Source organism: Cinclus cinclus, chromosome 3 (assembly GCF_963662255.1).
Source record: "Cinclus cinclus chromosome 3, bCinCin1.1, whole genome shotgun sequence".
NCBI classification, from domain to species: Eukaryota; Metazoa; Chordata; class Aves; order Passeriformes; family Cinclidae; genus Cinclus; species Cinclus cinclus.
In genome coordinates this window covers 28502818-28522357 of record NC_085048.1, presented here as the reverse complement: position 1 = coordinate 28522357, position 19540 = coordinate 28502818, and the positions used below count along the sequence as shown (strand labels likewise).

The 19540-nt window shown below is 37.3% G+C and overlaps 1 protein-coding gene across 1 annotated transcript in view; it reads left to right on the top strand.

The window, feature by feature from the left end:
* LMBRD1 (LMBR1 domain containing 1) overlaps positions 1-19540 on the top strand; it is a 67865-nt gene that overhangs the window by 16830 nt on the left and 31495 nt on the right. The window contains exons 5-7 of the mRNA XM_062488566.1: positions 106-173; positions 4690-4778; positions 8672-8745. Coding sequence (XP_062344550.1) covers positions 106-173; positions 4690-4778; positions 8672-8745 — 231 coding nt within the window. The remainder of the gene's footprint in view (positions 1-105; positions 174-4689; positions 4779-8671; positions 8746-19540) is intronic.

The window sequence follows — 19540 nt, the reverse complement described above, 5'->3', positions numbered from 1 at the left end:
CTTTTTGTAGAATACATGGTATGCCAAGTGTACTTTTTCATAGTTTTCACAAATCCCTTTATATTCATTTTATATCAATGTATTAACTTTCTCTTTAATATTCAGCAGGTTAAAACTGCACTCAAATACACTCTGGGATTCATCACCATTTGTGCAGTTCTTCTGTTAATTGGGTAAGTATTTGTATTGAGCACTGTTCTTTGCAGGATTTATTTATCAGAGTTCTGTTCTGTGATTCTAAGAGGTAAATTATGATGCACTCAATCTGTATAATCAACATTAGCTTAATCAGTAATAGGGCTTAAGTATCCTCAGAATTATGTACCTGAAAAGTAAGCATTTAACTGGAAGATAAAATGGTTTTCTTAATTGTGGAGGTACTTGTGCTTCCAAGCTGATGCAGTGTGAATTGATATCAAGGACATGGTGGTTTGGACGCAACATTAATGCTTCAGTGTGTAACAGGGATTAAAAAGATTTGTCCTCATCCATGTTCATCAAATAGTTTTTTGCCTTTCTCAAGTGCTCTTTCTGAAATGAACATTGCAAAATAGCTTTTTGGGGAAATGATCAGATGTTATGGGCTTATACTTTCCTAAATGGAAATGCTGTCTGAAGAATGTAAGCGTAGTGTGGGGTTATACTTGACTTAATTGTGCCTTGTATGATAAAGTTTTTGCTGGCATTTATTTAAAAGGCAAATGTTACTGAAGCGAGTAAGCTGTTTGCAGCAAGTACTGTTGTTCTCAAACTCCAAGTAGCAGCAGAAAATTGATTTCAGATCATCATTAAGCATGACATGCACGTCAGTTCTGAATCTTTATAATGTCGGCTGTGTCGCATTGTGTTTAGCATTTTGACTGCAGCAATAAAGTTGGTAAAACCTGCAAAATGTATGCTAAAATGATCCATATCAAAGTACTGGAGCATGAAGTAAAAACCAGGGAGAAATTAATGCTTTTGGTTGTATACAATTTTACTGGAGTACTGTTTTAGTTTTGATGAAAGTTAAAGGTACACTTCTATCAGGTACTAGTTCTGTCTTGTCCTTTTAAGTGAAAGTAAGGTATTTGCTCTTATAAGAGATAGTAGGAGCTTATTACCTTAATCATTGTCTAGAAATATTTCTACAATTTCTGGCAAATTCTACAATTTCTGTACAATTTTGACAATTTCTAGCTGTTTCTGACAGCTAGCTCACATAATAGGTAGAGATAGATGTATTGTATAACACATCCAGTTTAGAAATCTTTGTAGTGTCTCTAGTAGGTGTCAGCTGAATCCTCAGTAGCTGTAAGCATGTCCGTTCCTCCCCTGCAGTAAGAAGGTAATTCTTGTATTTCCCCTTTAAATGAGAATGCAAGATTCCCTTCAGGGGGAAAGGCTCAGTTTTAGAGGCAACTGAGGTGACTGTGCTGAAGAAAAATGTGAACTCTATTTCTAGTATCGTTATATATAGATTAAGTAGCTTGTCTCAGTTCATGTGTATTCTTTTTCAGAAGAAGTTACCTGTTTTAGTCAGCAGTTTTCATAGCAAGGGCAGGGAGTGGCCACAGAAGTCCAGTGTGACAGCAAAGAGATGATTATGTTGGAGCTGAAGTTGCTAGATGAGTGTTTTGAATGAATGTGGTAGTGAAGACTGGTCTTGCACTAGCAGGGGATTTTCTCACTGGCTGTTGGGATCAGAGTTATGTTAAAATAGACTGGAATTTTATGTGCTGGGTTTGAGCCTAGGTGTCTAGGCTTAACAGACTAGAGTGCTCCTGCACACAGTTTAGGAGAGTGAGAGGGGTTGGAGTATTTCCTATTAAGTGCCTAACAAATAGTCTTTCTTCCTGTGACTAGTATCTCATAGGCAGCCTCTGTTCTGATTGGTTTAGAAAATAATCTGTATGATGAAAGTAGGTCAATAAATAGTTTTAATGGTCTACATAAGAAGGTTTTTTTGCCTCTTCCTTGGTCAGCTGTCCTCAAATGAATTATAAAAGCTGTATTAAGCTCAAAGTTTGAGTGTCTTAATCTTACCAGGATGTTGCCCTTGCTCCACTAGAGATCACTGTGACTATTTTGGGAAACAAATTTGTTTTGCGTTGCGTAATTTTGGACGTTTTTCTGACTTGGTAACACAGCTCAGTGAGGAGAATGTTACTGTCCGAATTGTTATCGGGAGTAGTGTTTGTACCTCTTACTTTACTTGTCTGTTACAAAGCAATTGTCTAGCAAAAATGTGCATGTCTGTAACACTTAAATCCTCTGCACACAAATAACGTGATGCAAAGTATGGGGCAAATTTATGCTGGGATGCTCAGAACTAGTTTTTACTTGTCATACCTTTCCCTTCTGTGTACTTTCCTTGTATTTTCTCTCAATGTCATGTGCTTGTCAAGAAGTTTGAGATACTGCAATCTCCATGAAGGTACTCTTAAGCAGTCTAGTATGAAAAAAGTTGCTTTTGAGGGTAATGAATGTTTGATTCCAAAATGCATGCTTCCCTGACTGTCAGTGTTTAGAATTAAACTGGTTACCTTAAATTTCTAGTCCCATTAGCTCTTAAAAAGCTATGAATGTATCCAATTATCCTATAAATAGTTATGCAAATTATCACAGCAGAACTCACTTAAGGAAATGAGTCTAAATCTAGTGTGTTGGAAAAAAATTTGCTAAGTGGGACAGTTAATGACCCTCTGATTTAAGGATCAAACTTTATCCATCTACATTTGTGTATTAGCCCTGCCAAGAGTGAATAGTTTTAAACTGCTTGTCTTGCATTTAATTTCCTTGTTCTGCAGCCTAGATATTGATCTAGATTTTAATCATAATTTACCCAGGATCTGTTTTGAACAGCATAGCAATTTGCATCTCTTCTTAAAATTACCACAGTTAATAATTTGATTTGTGTCCAGAACTCCAAGTATCAGACATCATAGCTAAGCTGTTTTGTTTGCTTACATTACCTAAATTTGTAGCTTCTGTGTTTATTTCTGGGGCCTTTGGTGCATGGAACTTGAGCAGGAGCAGATTCAGATGTCCATCTCCATCAGTCAAGGTTTATCTGAGCAGTAATTTAGCAGTGTAATGTATTCAGTAGCCCCGGTCTGATGAGTGTCCTTTAACATGCTGGTTGTAGGTAGTCTCAGAAAAAAAAAAAAAAAACCCCACAAAAAAAACCCTCAACCCCCCCCCCCCCCCCCCCCCAAAAAACAAAAAAACAAAAAAAACAACCCACCAAAACAAAAACCAACCCAAACAACAACCAAGAGGGGAAAAAAGCAAGCAAGTTTTTTATAACCTAAAATGTTCTTCCATCTTGTTTGTTCCCTGCATGTGGTCCACAAATAGTAAATCCATATTTGTACTAAAATAAAAAGGACTTTAGCTCAGTTATGTTCTCAGAGTCTCCTTTATTAACCATTTCTAGCAAATAAACCTGCAGTTATTTTTATCATTTATAAGTAGAAATGTTGCCAACTTGGTTTTAATGCCAATGTCTTCATTTTGTCTGGATGCTGTTTTACAGAAAGAATTGCTACTAGAGGCAGATACAAGAACTAAATCCTAAGTCAGCAAGCATGTGTTAACTTAAGCAAATCCTGGCTCTCAGTCTACCTCTTGCACAGTCAAGAAGCTTTTGTTAGAAATTAAAATCTCAACTTTTTAAAATGTCAACTTGGTTTTTTGGCAGAGTATCAGTTTGGTTTTGATGTCATGATTATATGTGCACACAGGTGGTTTAGCCCTAACCTTTGGAACAAAAGCATGTATTTTGTACTTTGTTTGAGACTGCTCCTGAAATATTTGTATTTGTTTGGGACTTTAAGCAGGAGTCTGACTATGTAGTCTTTGTCATACAAGTCCAAATGACACTTGTGAACATTCTTTATGGACTTCGGTTTGAGTGCTTTCATTTTTTGTCTAAAGTGTTTCCCTTCAAATCTGTCTTCCTTATGACTTGTAGATATTCTATTTCATGTCTCAAAGCTATGGTTTCAGTGTTTTTTTGGTATGGAGGTACTCTTTTTCCAGGTATTATGAACTCAGCTGTTTTGTCTGTAGAGGTGCTGTAGAGTTTTTATTCTTGTTAGTTTACTTCAGGTGGTGTCTGACAACAGGAAGCTTTCAGCTAGATGACTGTTTTACCTGACATTGTTTTCTGGGCGTTCTTTGCCAGTCTGCTTATTGGAAGAACGAAATAACTTAATGTACTTCTCTGCAGCTCAGTACTCTCAAACTACACAACAAAGAATGGAATGGAGCAGATGTGTTCAGTTGCAATAATGGAAGATGAACACGTCCCTTTATATTTTAATGATTGAGAGATCATTATTTTATTTTGGCTTTCAGAAGTGTATATTTATATGAGAATTTGTCTTAATTGATGCTTAAAGTTTATTTGCTCCTCTGCATATGTATCAAATCAGGATAGTAAATGATATTAGTATGTCCTTTAATTATATGTGAGTGTAGTGTCCTTACATCTTTTAGGACTGGTAAATAGAAAATCAGCTGTTCATTGACCTCAGACCGGACATGTACTTTGCTGATATAAATGCAGCCTTTGAGGAGAATGTGAATCAAGTGAAACACTGCCTTTTCTTCTAGTAGGAATGGATTTCTGTCTTCTGAATTTGGAAGTAGAGTTCTTGTATTTCACTAATTAGGGTAAGAAACATTTTTTCTTCTGTATTACAGTGCTTTTGTTCCTTTGGATATTCCCAACAAGAAGAATTCTACAGAGTGGGAGAAAGTGAAGCTCCTGTTTGAAGAATTTGGAAGTAGTCGTAAGCTTGAGATTTTTTTTTGTGAGCTTTGCATGAGCTACTACTCTGCGAACCTCTGCCATTCTTGCCTTGACTGAACAAGATGATTAACTTCCTTGGTGGCAGTTTTCTAACTTTTCTCTGACTGCTTATGTACAGTAAATCTTTACAATAATACTGTTCTTCCTGTTCAGAGAAGAACAAAAATTAGAGCTATCTTGAAAGCAGACACTGCCAGCATCTCCTCTCTGTACTTTAAATACAAGTTGCCTTTTGACACCAAGGACTCCAGTGTTGTCTGCTGATACTTATTGGGTGGGGAGGAGGATACCTTCTTCCATAGTCTTCATTTAACTCAGCTCTTAAATGCTGCTTGGATGCTGAAGCTCACTGACTTTCAGAATATGGTGAGTGTGTATCATATTGTGACAGTCTTCAATCCTTTACCTAATGAAACACAGTACTGCTGCTCATTGAAAAAATGAGACAAGTGATTCCATCTGTTTAAACAGGAAAGTCTTGTGGGTGTCACAAATTCTTCCTTTTGATCTTACAGTACTGGCCTCTTCTAAAATTGTTTGCATTTGTTACACTTTACACTAGGGCTGTAAAGAGCTGTTGACAAGGCCAAACTCCATGGGCTAGTATTTAACACTTAGGTGATGTAGTTCATAGTGCTTAGCCAGGATATGCTTTCAGGGTAAAGGTGTGAAGGGAGTGTTTTACAGGTGAGCTGTAGACTATAGACTTGATGTCACTTTTCAAATGTATTCCAAAAAGGGCAACTAAAAGTTGTCTAACAAACATTCATCCCAATGCATAAGTACTCCATTATTTTGTGCTTCATTCTTGATGTGCATCCGAGTATTGGCTTCTGTGTGAATGTTTTAGGACGTAATCATACAAGCCTTCGTCAAGTCACATTCTGCACTATTCTAGGAATTTTGTTCTGGCTAAAAGGCTCCTGCAATGACATACACCAAACACTGACGGAGCTGGCTAATCCCTTCAGGGCCCATCAACTTCATATGTATATTTTGCTAAAGAATTCTCTAACCTGATCCTCTTGCACCAAGGGTACATATTTCTTCCAGCTTTTCTCACTGAGCTCCCTGGCCTGGATTACCTCAAGTCTGATCTAATAAAAGACTGAGGTACTGAATGCCTTCTTTGCCTCAGACTTGCCATACAAAAGTCCCGTCTCACCAGGTCCCCTGCCCTACTCAGCAACAAGCCCCTATTTTGCCTCTTCTTTCTCTTGCCACTTTAAATACTCAAAGCCCTTCTTGTTTGCTTTGACATTCTTGCAGTCTTTAATCATAATATGCTCTGTGCTGTAATCTGTGCTTGTAAGTAGAGGAGATGGGGAGGACAAATTCATAGCGTATTGAATATTTTGGCTGGCTGCTTGTTGGTGTTTCTCTCGCTTTACAAACATTATAACAGCACAGGAAAAACTGCTTCTGAAACTGTTTATACAGGTTGTGATAACATTTGAGCTGAGATGTAAGCTAATTTTTCCAGGTGACCTTGATATTACTGTAACAAAGTATTTGGCTCTGTCTTTGCTATGAAATACAGTATAGCCCGTGTTTATTTCTAGGGCAGTAAAATGATTAAGATGCTGTTTGGGATGGGAAGGTCTGATTTCATTTTCTAGTGGCATTCTCTTGTGACTTGTAATTTCATAGATTACTTGTGGTCTCTTCAATCTGAATTAGCCTATGTAAATCTGCACCAAGAAGGAAGCTGTAAGATCAGACTAGGTTGCTCAGGGCTTTATGACCTAGGTCTTCAAAGCCCCCCGAGTTTGGAGACTGAACTCATTGTAGAAAAATCTCTCTTCTTACCTGTTGTGGATGTACTTGCTGTGACCCATTGTCTCACACTTGACAACTATGCACCACTGAAGAGCCTGGCCTCCATCTCTTTGCTAAGCAGACAGGTTCTATTGGGTGTCTTGAAACCTGTCTGTTCCAGACCAAACAAACCTGACTCCTTCAGCTGTTCTGTGCAGCATGTGCTCCAGCTTTGAACTAACATAGTTCTTCCCTTAACTTGCTCAGGTTTATCAGACTTAACCTGTAGCAGGGGCCTCAGAACTGGCTGCATTATATGGTCCTTTCCTTTAATAAGTAGACATCCTGCTTTTGATGCAGCCTGGGATGCCATGGGACTTCCAAGCTGGCAGGGCATGCTGCTGCCTTATGTTTGGATTGCTGTCTCCCAAGACCCCCACACAGTGGGGCCCTTGTGTTTTCATAGAGCTATTCCACAGACAAGAACTCTGCAAAAGGTTCTTTTGTGTTCCAAGTGCTGGAGAAATAAGGACAAAATGCTTGCCTGTTTTCTTTAATCGTACCTGCTGTCCTGTTTTTACATCAATTTACCCACTTCCTTTGCCTGTCTGGAGCGGCCTAAGAAATACAAAGATCTTGAGACCCAGAACAAACATCCAATCATCACTTGGTAGTTGGTTGTGGGGTTATAAAAGGAGTGCAAGCTCATCCACTGAGGCAAAGCCTGATAATGTACTTCTGGTATACAGTTAGCAATTTTTCAGCCAGTTAGGTTCTCAATGTTGCATTGAGCACGGTTCAGACTTTTGAAATGGATATTAAATGTTGGTTTCAAATACTTGTACAGGAGGATCATCAAATACAGTGTGTAAGTACATTGGGTGATATGTTACAAATAGAGGCCACTCTTGTGGGCTTTTTTCCCCCCTAAACTTCAGAAATGACTCAAATTTTCATAGCTACTGAAAGAAAAATAGTGCCAGGTTTATTTCTGTTTGTTTTGGGATTTTTTTTCTTTTTTTAATAAGTTTTAAACATAGCTGAAGTATTTGAAACACAGGAACATATAGCTTTTAGCTCTGGGGAAGTTGTTTGACATTATCTAGCAAAAATAGTAAAGGAGAGGTTTGAGTAGTGAAGTTGGATTTGGTTGTGCTATTCTGTTAGTTTTTGGTGGTTTTTGGAAGGAGGCCTCTAGGGCTGGTAAGAAGAGGGGTGCAGCTTCTCATAGAGGAAGGTTATGATTTCTGTTTGCCACTGTTTAGTGCTGTGTTCAGTAAATAGGAATGGAAGGAGGCTGGTATATGTGTGTGAGTAGAGGGGAGGACATGGGGGAGAACAGTAAACTCTGATTATAACTGAGCACAAACATGAAATTGTTTGCTGAAGGTTAATGTCTGTAATTTACAGTAAGTTTTGATGTTACTAAGTAACCAAAAGCACTTGTGATGTCTTGTGTTGTAAGGTTAGGGACAGATGTGTTCTGAAGAATTATGTAGGAGGCTTTAGGGAGTTAAATGCCTTTTTATTTGATCAGTCTTGTCTTCTACCTCTTTTAATTACTAGAGATATAAGGCTACAGTAACTCTATAGTTCCCTGAACTTTTTCCAGTTTGTTGGTCTTTGTATACATTGAATGAAACTGAGTATGTCTTTTTGGTAAGTTGAAGAATCCATGCTTGTCTGATTCTGGATAATGTTTTTAGTAGGAAGAATCAGGTGATAGCAAACAAAACTAAGCTAAACCATCCAGAATGCACATGAAATTTGTGCAAGTTACCACAGCACCCTGGGGAGGCCAGAAATAAGTCTTTAAGAGGTATTAGACAGCTGTGGGAGCAAGTTCCTTAGTGGCTTTTCAACCGCTCGGGTGAATGCAAATTCTGTAAGCTTGTAACAAGCTTGTGTGTCCTGGATCCTGAAATTTTGGATAAAGATCTGCTATGGTCAAAAAGCTCTTCTAGGTAAATTTTTCATCTGAGATGTGACTGGTAACTTTGTCTTCATCTTTTTCTTTCTCATGAACTTCAATCTCTTCTGGAAACTAATTTAAGAAGTGTTGTTATACATCTACTACATTTTCAACAGGTTCTTTTTTTATTATTATTTTTGCAGATGGCTTGACTGCACTTTCATTTTCCATTAGTTCCTTGACTGTGATTGGAATGTTGGCAGCTATCACTTACACAGTAAGTTGTTATGCAAAGTTTTCAGATTTTTACCTTCATGACACTTGCAGTTATCACTGGCTGTACCTGTATGGAAAACTTGTCATCCTAAAAAGATTCAGCAGTGTCTTTAGCTCTGGATTTTCATTATTTGAAACATTTATTCTAATTTCTAATTTCCTTCTGCAAGTTTACGGACCACTGTTTCAGTACTGAGCACAGAGCAGACTTAATTTTGATGCGTTTGTGCAATATTTGTCACATTACTTATGACTTGTAACACAGTTGCTGACTTTCCTTGCTATTATGCCTTTATATCTCCACCCTAATGTAAAGAAATAAATGTTGCATGTTTTTATTCTTTGATCTGTGGCATAACCTAGAGTTGATACAGAGCTGAAGTACTGCACCTCTTTCTGGGAGGTATTTGGAAGGGTTCATAACCAATTGTAAATGGTATGATTAAGGTTATGTTGGTTCTACTGCTTGACTCTTGCTTTTACCTACAAAGAAAAGGAACTGTTCTACTGAACTTACTAGCTTTGGCCAACATTTAATGTTTGTGGTCATTTGATTACCCAATCAGTTCTGTTTTTGCGTTCAGTGAATAATCAGTATTTGTAATGCTACATGATTTAATTTGTCAAAGTAAATCTTTGCGACAAAGAAGAAGCTTAAAAGCTTAAGATAACTGACTGATAACAGACAAAGCTTTAAAGTTTCTCAGAAATGACTTTTTCTGATAGGTTTTAATCTTTAAGTTACGTCCTTGCTAATATAATGTTTTCTTCCATTAGAGCCTGGCTCTAACGTAGTTGTTCCCATGTAGCTTTGCTAGCAAATTCTAAATGCCTTTGTAGCAATAGCTTATGCAGTAAGTTATTTTTGAAGCATTGGTACTCAAGGAGGTGTCTGATTCAGGCAAACTCTGAATGCATTAAACATGAACAAGGATTTTAAAAGGAGGGGAGATGATTATGAAATACTACCTTGAGACTCTTAAATGAGTAACAACTATAGATAATGATTTTCTGTCTCTCCAGCTGGTGTAAGTTACAGCAGAATTATGGAAGGCAGTTCAGTACAGGTTTGCAGATGTGTCAGAACCCTGACAACTCGGGGGCTATCTGGGTTTGTGCAGTAGGTTGGAGAGCAATTGGGTGGATCAGCTAGTGGGTATCTTAGGTGAGCTGAATTACACTCTACTCCATTGACTAAGTGTTTGAACCTGATGAAGATAACTTTTATTACTGTAAGCCTTTTTTGTGAGGTGACTGTCATTAAATAATTCAGGCTATTTTGCAGACATCTAGATCATGTGATGGTCAAAAAAAGATCTGGACCTCCACTTAGCCTATAATAACATGCCAAATATTAATTAGTTTCCCCTATTTATAGAAGAAAATATTTTCTTGTTCAGCTACATTGCATTGTTGAAGAGCACATTTGTTATTTTAGCCATGAGGCTAACAAAAGAGAAAACTCATTAGCTGGGGTAATATCATCAGGGTTTTGTTCAAACAGCTAAGTATGGTTTTGGTAACTGTTAGCAAACATCTTAAATGTGTGATTGTGGAAGTAAAGAAACTTTATTCCTGATTGAAATGTAAGCAATCTACAACAAAAACCTTAGCAGATGTGACACTTTGTGATATGGTTTATTTAGTAGGCACTGTGGTATTGTGTCAAAAGTTGGACTTGATGATTTTTGGAAGTCTTTTCCAACCTTAATGATTATATGATTCTTGATTTTTTTTTCAATTTCCTGCTAATGTTTCCTACTTCCAATGTTACTACCTATGTATTTTTGAACCCAGGCTGGGTGTAGGCACCATTCATCTGAGTGTCATAGTATGCTTCTGTCGTCAACACTTAGCTGAACCTGGAAATCCATGTTCAGTAACTTCAGTGTGTGTGTTGTCTCTGTTTGCTCAGGTGAAGATAATACCTAAATCTTCAGTACTATTGCTTTAGTGTCAACATATTTGCAACTTATACAAATACTGAGTGATAAATTAAGTGAAACATTAAGCATGAGAACTAACTCTTATCTGAATCCCTTAATTACTAAGATTTTTGGGCTAATTTTGTGCTTTGTAGACTTCAACTGAGCTGTATATTCAAATGCCTTGGGTGTGAAATTTGTTTTCTTTATTTTTAACTGCTGTATTTCATCAGTCTGGAACTATCTCTTCTGTTTTACAGTAGGTGTTAAGGGAGAGCAGGAGAAATTGAAGGGCTATTTTACAGAAGTTTTGGGCATGAGCTCACACAGGAGTGGGTTGTTACCTACCTCTGATGGGAGTTTTTTGTCATTGTTTGCAGGCAGTTGAAGAATCTTAGGCTGATATTGTGAGCTGGCTTTGATATATGGGTGGACTCAGGTACAGTTGTGTCACAGTGAAAAACACCTATTAGAAGTTCTGTTCTCAAAGTTGGAACAGTGTTTTCTTTATGCTCGACAGCTTTCATAAAACTTTTCCCGCCAACAGTGATGGGGTCAGGGTTCCATATTTAAGCTATTTTCACCTGCAGCAGCATGGGCTGGGCTTGTCCCAATGGTATAACATAATGCAAAAATTGCTTCAGTAATGAAAAGTTTCTGGCCTGTTGTCTTTCCCTAACCTCACGGAGAGGTTGGCTCAGAGTGTAGTCTGTCTTTACCAGTTTGGATTACTCTACTTGCTCTACTTCAGAGGAGGAGAACACTATTCTGGAAGGAGTAACTGTTTTCTCTTGGTAGTTTCCCATGTCTTGGTGTTGTGGGGTAGCTTTTTTTTTTTCTGTATTAGCCTTGTATTTAAAAAAAAATCACCTCTAGATGAGACAGACTTGAGTGCACGGACAAGTCTGTAGGGGATTGTTTGTAATGCTTGCTTCTGATTTTGGAAATCTCACAAGTAAGTAGTTAGGCTCCTTTGTTTTTCAGGCAGCCTTCTGCTGCCTATCGAATTGTTTATCCCAGTTTGCAAAGGTAGGAGATCTTTGTGCTTAGTCATCAAACAACTCTTTGATCATTTGTATTAGTTGTTGTTGTTTTTAAGCACAGAAAGAGAACATTGTTATGTAATAGTGAACACAAGAACAAAGAAAATTTCAAAGTTTTCCACAAATGCTTAGTAGATGATGGAAAAAGGAACAGATGGGGACGCCATGTGTGGTATCTGAGTTCCTGTGTCTCTGGATGGAGGTGATCTCAGATCTGTGGCTTACACAGTGAAGAGTTGCATTTGTAGTATAGATAGGGGAAAATTCAAAAATTTTAGTTGTGACTTCTAAATATCTTCAGCCTGTTTCAGTGCCGGAGTTTCTGTGGTATTGTTAAAGGGAAGAACAGGTATATTTGGTCTTGTATGTACTTATTCACAGTAAAGAAAAAAATCTATGCTAAATGCTTATCTAATAAAGGTTGTATTGTAATAAGTAATATTTTAGCAAATCCTTTCATAGCTGATGAAAAATGGCTTTACATTAAATGCCTACTATAACACAAAACACTAAAAATAAATAGGAATGGTGTGACTGCAGTTGAGTGATTTCATCTTAAAATGTTATTTATGGAAGAAGCCATGAAAGAGGTGAAATCAAGTGATTTTATTGAAGTCCCTGGCAGTGCAATTTATCCATTCTACAATTAGTTAAACGTATGTTAACAGTACTGCTTTGTGTGGCCTTCAGCATGAAGAATTAGATTATGGATGCTCTAAAATTGAATTTCTGTGTTGTGGTAATATACAATACTATGAGAAGTTTTTTTTTTTTTGCGGGGAGGGGGGGAAGGCTTTGGCACTGTCAGCAGATAGCCTTGAATTTGAGTAGAAATAGAGAGCAAAAGCTCACTTCAGCATGTGTGTGCTCCTAGGCTTTTTTTATGAAAGCAAATCTTCCTGCTTCCACAGGAGGAGGGATGCAACAGAGGGCTGTTATTGAGATTGCAAATAGCTGCAGTTTAAATTATGGAACTAACAAATTTACCCCAAAGACTAATCTAGTTAAAACCTGTTTTTTAAGGATCAATCCAGTGTTTGGGGCCTCTTAAGGCCCCGATTAGTTTAATACATTGTACTGAAATGTGTGGTGAGCTGTTAATGCAATGAAGAACAGAATTCTTATCAGATCATGCTGTGTTGTAGCATTTGATATGTTGGCATTTAGGGGGTGAAGGTGACAGTTGAGGGACAACACAAATAGAAGCATCATGCTGGTCTGGAGTTGTGGATAACTGAGCAGTTGTCACTGACTGATACATATGTAGGTAATGCTACAGTTCAGTGGGGTTGTCATTAGATTGCTGGGTTCTGTTTTCTATGGCTTCAAACATCAAAATCACAGTCAACTTGATCTAGTGATGCATATAGAGAAGAGCTTTTCTTGCCTTTTGAGAGAAAATGCAGAGTTTTGCTTTTGAGTTGTGGGCTTTTCCCCAGCATCTGAATGGGGTAGAATGAAGTATACTAGTACAATGTTAAAACTGAAATTGCCAAAGAAATAAAACTTCATTGGTATGAAAAGTTCTGATTGCCTCAGTTTCTGTGAAATACTAGTAAAAAGCTTTGGAAGGTATTAGTGATAAATACTGATCCTGAAAGCATCTCTTCCCTTAAGGTAGATCATTGGTGAGAGTATTAGCATGGAAATTACCAGTTTAAAGAGTTAGTGCAGAAGTTGCTTTTCCAAGAAAAGGTCAGTGAGAACTCACAATTACTATCATTGATAACTTAATATAGAAGACTGTGCATGTTTTTGGTACCTACTAAAAAGCAATCATTATAAGAATTAGATTTTGATTCAAGTTCCATGCTTGCTGGGAAATATCTTCAGGAGTCAAGGGCTAATATTTGAAAAAAGGAGCAAATTAGATGTTTTATGCTACTTCTTAACATCATATCATTCAAATGAGAAGATGAGATGCAAGGAAGATGATTAAGGAGTAAAAGGAATATTTAGAGGATTTTAACTCCACACTTTAAATGGCACATAAGTTGGTTTGGTCTGTTTAATTTTCCATGTGGTGATATTTGGGACTGCAAATGTGGCAGTAGTGTCTTCTCTGGGCTATAAAGATGTCTGTGAGCTGTGTAGTTTTTGAGTCAGAACCTTTTTCCAGTGGTGTTGGCATTCTACAGGAAAAACAGAGCTTCTGTAAGACTTGATTGCAAAGCAAGATCAGAGGTGTCTTGCATGAGGCTAGACATTTTGGCAGTAGTGTGTAAGGATAATCTAAAGCAAACATCTTTGTTGTATTTGACAAGTATCTCACCTTATTAAAAAGTCCATAGCAGTAAATTCTCAAATTGCTGCCTTACATTTGCCTTATAAACTTTTGCTTTTTTAGCTTTGGGTTTTTGAAGTTTTTTTTTATTATTGTCATTCCATTGAGCAGTTATTCTTACTAAGGTACTAGTTTAAGATGTGGGCACAGAACTGAATTTTCTAAATTTGCCAAAAACTTAGACTGTAGCAAGCATATAAGTTAGGACCAAAGAAACCAAAGATCAATCAGATGTGTGGTAAAGCAGAATGTTTTTCAACAGCACAATTTCTTTCTAATTGTGTATAACAGTTTGAGTGAGTGCTGTCTCTAGATATTATTCATATTGCTACAGCACCATTTTTAAACATAATTCAGAATTCTGGCAGCAAGTTTATGGACAGATGTGCATAGCACTTAATTCTGAAGCTTCATATTTTTTTTCCTGATGAACACTTTTGAGCTAAGCTGTTTTCAGAGTAATATTTCCCATATCAGCCTCCAGCTCTTCACACACTACAGTACTGTTAAATCATGTTAACAACTTCACTTGTTCATGTGGCTTCACCATGTTTGAAAAATGGATGTCTAGCCCATGTTGATCCTCTCCCATAAGATCGTCACCAAGAAGTTTGTGAAACAGGGGCTGGATGAGCAAATAGAAGTCAATTGAAAATTGGCTGAATATGTAGGCCCACTGGACAGTGGTCAGTGGCATGAGGTCTAGTTAGAGGGCAGTCACTTGTGGTGTATGCCTGGGACTGATAGCTGTCCAGTCTTGTTCAACTCTCTCATTAATGATCAGGATGATGGGGGAAAACCCTCAGTAAACTTGCAGGTGACACACAACTGGGAGAATACCCTCTGGAGTTTTTATTGGAGCTATCCAGAAGGACCTTTCTAGGCTGGAGATGTGGGCTGGCAGGAACATAATCAAATTCAGCAAGGTTATATGCAAAGCTGAGGAGGAATGAATGTGTGCATATACAGGGAGACCACTCATGAGGAAAGCAGCTCTGAGAAGCACCTGGGAATTCTGGTGGACACCAAGTTAACCATGAGCCAGGAATGTAGTTGTGCTGCAGAGAAGGCCAGTGGTACCCTGAAGTGCACTAGGAGTGTTGCCAGCAGGTTGCTGGTGACTGTTCTCAGCCTTGGTGAAGCCACACCTGGAATTCTGGGCTTCTCAGTACATGAGAGATGGAGCTGTAGAAGGGAGGCTAGTGAAGGGCTACAAAGATAAATCAAGGCACTCCCTCTAATGAGGAATGACTGGGAGTCAGGACTATCAGCCAAGACAAAAAGATAACCTAGAAAGTCTTATCAAAATATGCAAACATCTGAAGGGAGAGTACAAAGAATATGGAGTGGGCTGTGTTCACTGGTATCTAGGAATGGGGCCAGAGATAGAGGGCACAAGATAAAACACTGAAGGTGACTGACCACTGGCACAGGTCACTTAGAGAGGTTGTGGAGTCTCTTCCTTGGAGATACTCAGGAGCCTTATATGCATGATCTGGGGCAAGCAGCTCTAGGAGACCCTGCTTGGGCAGAGGTGTTGGGCCTGATGACCTCCAGAGTCCCTCCAAACCTCAGTCATTCTGCCAAGTGGATCTGCAGGGTTTACAGTGACAATGGGTCACACTGTTGTACCTCATGGTGTGAGGTGTCCTCTCTTTAAGCTTGGGTCTATGATGTGAAACGGTTGAGGTGACAATGATTGGCAATAAGATTGGTTCTTTATTGGAATATTTTTTTTGCACATTACTGGTTTTACTTTTATAACCTTGTTTAGCTCATGTTGGACAACTGTTCCACCACAGCTCTTAATTTATGGAACAAAAGAAAAGGTTTATTAGAGATTCTTACTGTGGTTTATTCACCTCAGTACAACTAGTGTTTTAAAAAGTGCAGTGGACACTTTGTTGAAAAACTGTGCAATGTCAGAAAATAAGTTACTTATGTTTTAATAATGGCTAGCTTGTGCAAGACTAGTTTGTGTCAAAAGATAGTAATAACTTCCAAGTACTTTGGTAGGTGGCAATTTTCAGAAGCTGAGGAAATGAAAGGGAGACTGGCAGTTCAGAGTAGGGGAACAACCAAATTTTTAATACCTATTCTTAATGTAAGTAATACAAATTGCTTTTTGTCTAACCAAGTTGCAAAGTTATGAAATTATCAAAAAAGTAAAATCGCTTCCTTCTGTAAAAGGATGTAACAGCATAAAAGCTGCAGTTAAGTTTCTTTTGACTTACTTTGAGCTGATACTTTTTAGCAAGTCTTTTAGAATATAATACTAAAATTTCATGTTGCATTTCCTTCCTGAATACACCGAAGGATAATCTTCATTTTAATTGACGGTTTGGAAGACCAGGAAGGGACAAGAAAAATGCAACTAGGAAAGATGTGTATGCTAAATTTTTAACTGTTAAAGGGAAATAATAAAATAGTGTAGGTGAAAAATGTAGATCAAGTCTACAAATGTTCACTTGATATGTGGCAGGAGCATAAACATAGATTTTTTCTCAAGTATGTGCAATGATGAAATGAACAACATTATTTAGACCTATGTCTTAATATGTCTCAGTTCTCAACATTATCCTTAACTGGTAGTTGCTTTTCTGTTTTCACACTTTTATCACAAAGTACTTTTTTGGCATTACCTTTTGTCTGGTACTGAAGTACAATACTTGATACTTAAAATTGTTCTGTAAGACATGTGAACACGTGATCTTCAGAGGGGCTCTGCAAATCCTTGACCTTGATGATTTATACTGACAGCTTTCTATGTCTATAAATATGGAATAGTAACAAGAGTGATAAATTAGGCCTGCAGTGCTATGCTGGTTTTGGCTTGGGGAGAGTTTGAAACAGATTCACAGATGATGTAGTTTGCATCTATTCTTTTGTTAATGTGTTTTGCATTGAAATGGTTCTATGTGGCCTTAGGTGTTAGAACAGTAGTTGTTGTCAGCTCCAGATTGCTATTTGAATTCAAGACAGAATGAGTATTCATACAACGATAGGCAGATTAATTTTTGAGTGATCTTGTGCATCTCATTTAGCATGTCCTTGAAGGATGATTATAATTAGCTTTGTAATTTTTCCAAACATGTAATAAGCATTACTTGATTTCTTATGCAACTATAAAATGCTCATTTTTTTTCTTTGTCCTGAAAGAGGAAACATTAGAAAGCTTAGCTTGTCTACTCAAAAATGTGGTGACCTTTCACACCTAATTTTTGTCCACATTATGATTGTTAACATCACTGCAGGAAAGTCAACCAAAGAGCTTAAAACCTTTTAGAATCTTACCTTAAAAGCATTCATTCACTAGTGATTTCTTTTAAGCAGACCTCAAACAGCTATTGAGAAATTGAAATATTTGTATAATTCATCATCATTGCTATTTAATCACTTCAATGCCAGTTTTGAAATAGAAATATAATTCTTTCATTATGTTCACCTCTCTATGAAGTAGTAAATAACCAAAAGAGCAAACCAGTTTGTTTGTTTTAACAGCCTGATTCCTACTATGCTGTTGGAGAGCTGTATTAACTGATACTAAACTGGTGGATAATTGATAGTTTTGTACTTCAAAATTTTAGAATTGGTAAGTAGATTAATCTTTTGGTTGTTAATGCTTTTCTGAGTCTGGAGCAGTATAGAAGGTGACAGCTAGGCAAAAATAATGGTCAGTATTGTAAATGAGGCAGAGTTAAGCCTTTGACAGCTGTTTTGGCCAGAAGACACAAGTTGACAGCACATAGAATAGCTGTGGCATAGAGGCTGTTGTATTTGGCTTCTGTATTTTAGAAATGTTGACAGCATTATTTTGTCCACTTAAACATTGACAAATAATGAGTCTGTATGGTGGAGAGAAATCATTATGAGAAATGGAGGTGTATGTATAGCAGGATACTGTAGGAATGAAGAATGGAGAAATGGAGAAACAAGTTGCTCAGTGCAAGATGGATGTTGTATACTGCAGATCATGCAATAATTGCCATAGTGAACGCACCTGTTCTGTTTGGTCAATCTGTTCCGTGCTTTGAGCTGTTTTTTATAACAATGTTATTCAAAATGTTTTGTGCTCTCATAGCAACTGGAGACTGGATGCTAAAATGTACCATGAAAAACTGAAATTTTACTGGATAACACATTGAATAATTTTTGAAGCTGTATGGTGTGAGATTTTTAGAGGAAGCAAATTGCTAACTTTCTGTGAGAGTGTTTGCCATATTCAGATGCATTTACTAGGCTTTTTCCTTTACCCCTCATAATTTAAGAGAAGATGTATGAAGTGCTATTTGCCATGCTTAACGAGTCAAGATTCTTGAATTAAAATTTTATTTTTGAGTGGTAGTATGAGTAGCTAGTCAGAGACGGAGACAGAGCTTTAGAAGAAAGCAGATTGAGTCCTTGTAAGGTCAAGTTACTGTTCAGGAGAACTGTGCCGTTAAGCTGCACAGAGAAAGTACAGCTTCAATCAAGGTGGAGTCCCAGTTCCTCTTATACAAACTCAGTGTTGCTTGTGTTGGTGTGACACCTAAAAGTGCACTTCCCTTGAAGCTATTTAATTGGACTGAGCAACATGCTCAGTCAGAAGCAATACTGGGAAGAATGCCTTGTATCAATATCAAACCGTTCCATATAAGCAACTGAATTGTCAATTGTGAAGGGTAAAAGGTATCCTGTGACTTCCCTCATGGTCAGCATAATTCAAATAAAAAGCTAATTAAGTCACTAGTATGTAAAAGCATCTCCTATACCAAAATAATTCTTTATATGGAGCTGTTTTTTTAACTGGGACATTTGTATTGAATAAAACTAGCTCATTCTTGACTGTATTTCTTAAATATTGCATATATTAAAATGGTTTAGGGTGTTTCTAACTTGAATAGAGTAATTTTTGTCAGTCTGGTTGGTAGAATTGAATGTTTTGTCTTTCACAGTCACACTTACAGGTCAAGTACTGAAATAAACTGTTGGAAGAAAATAGGAATTTGAATATTTGTGTCTTTAAAGCTGAGAGCATTTCTGAGGTCTTTTATACAGTGGTTTTAAGAAATTTCTTTTTTATTTGGCTTTGTGATTTCGCTAGAGGGCACTGCTGTGCAATAAATACTTGTAAATATTTTTCTATACTGCTTGTACAAGACTAGGTACACCCCTTTTTCAGTGATAACCACTTTAAAGCCCACTTGCATTTAATAATAAATGGAGTAGGAAGTCATTCTGATATGTTGCACAAGTACTTTTTGGTAACTTATTGAAATCACAAGTTTATTTCTTAAGTATCTTAAATCAGGAAGAGTTGTTAAGCTATCTTCATTTTTAGTTCTGGTTGTGCATCAATCTGATGAGAAAATTTACTTGTTCTGTTTGATCTCTAACAAGGAGAGGTTGTCCTGTTTGGGCCACAGGTTAATAATCATTTGACCGTATCTTATTAGCTGAACACAGCAGATTAGAAAATGAAACATAATCAACTTCCAGTTAAATTATACTGCTCAATGGCTTCAGGCTTTTTTGCAGTAGATGTTCAGCTTTGTAATTTAGCTC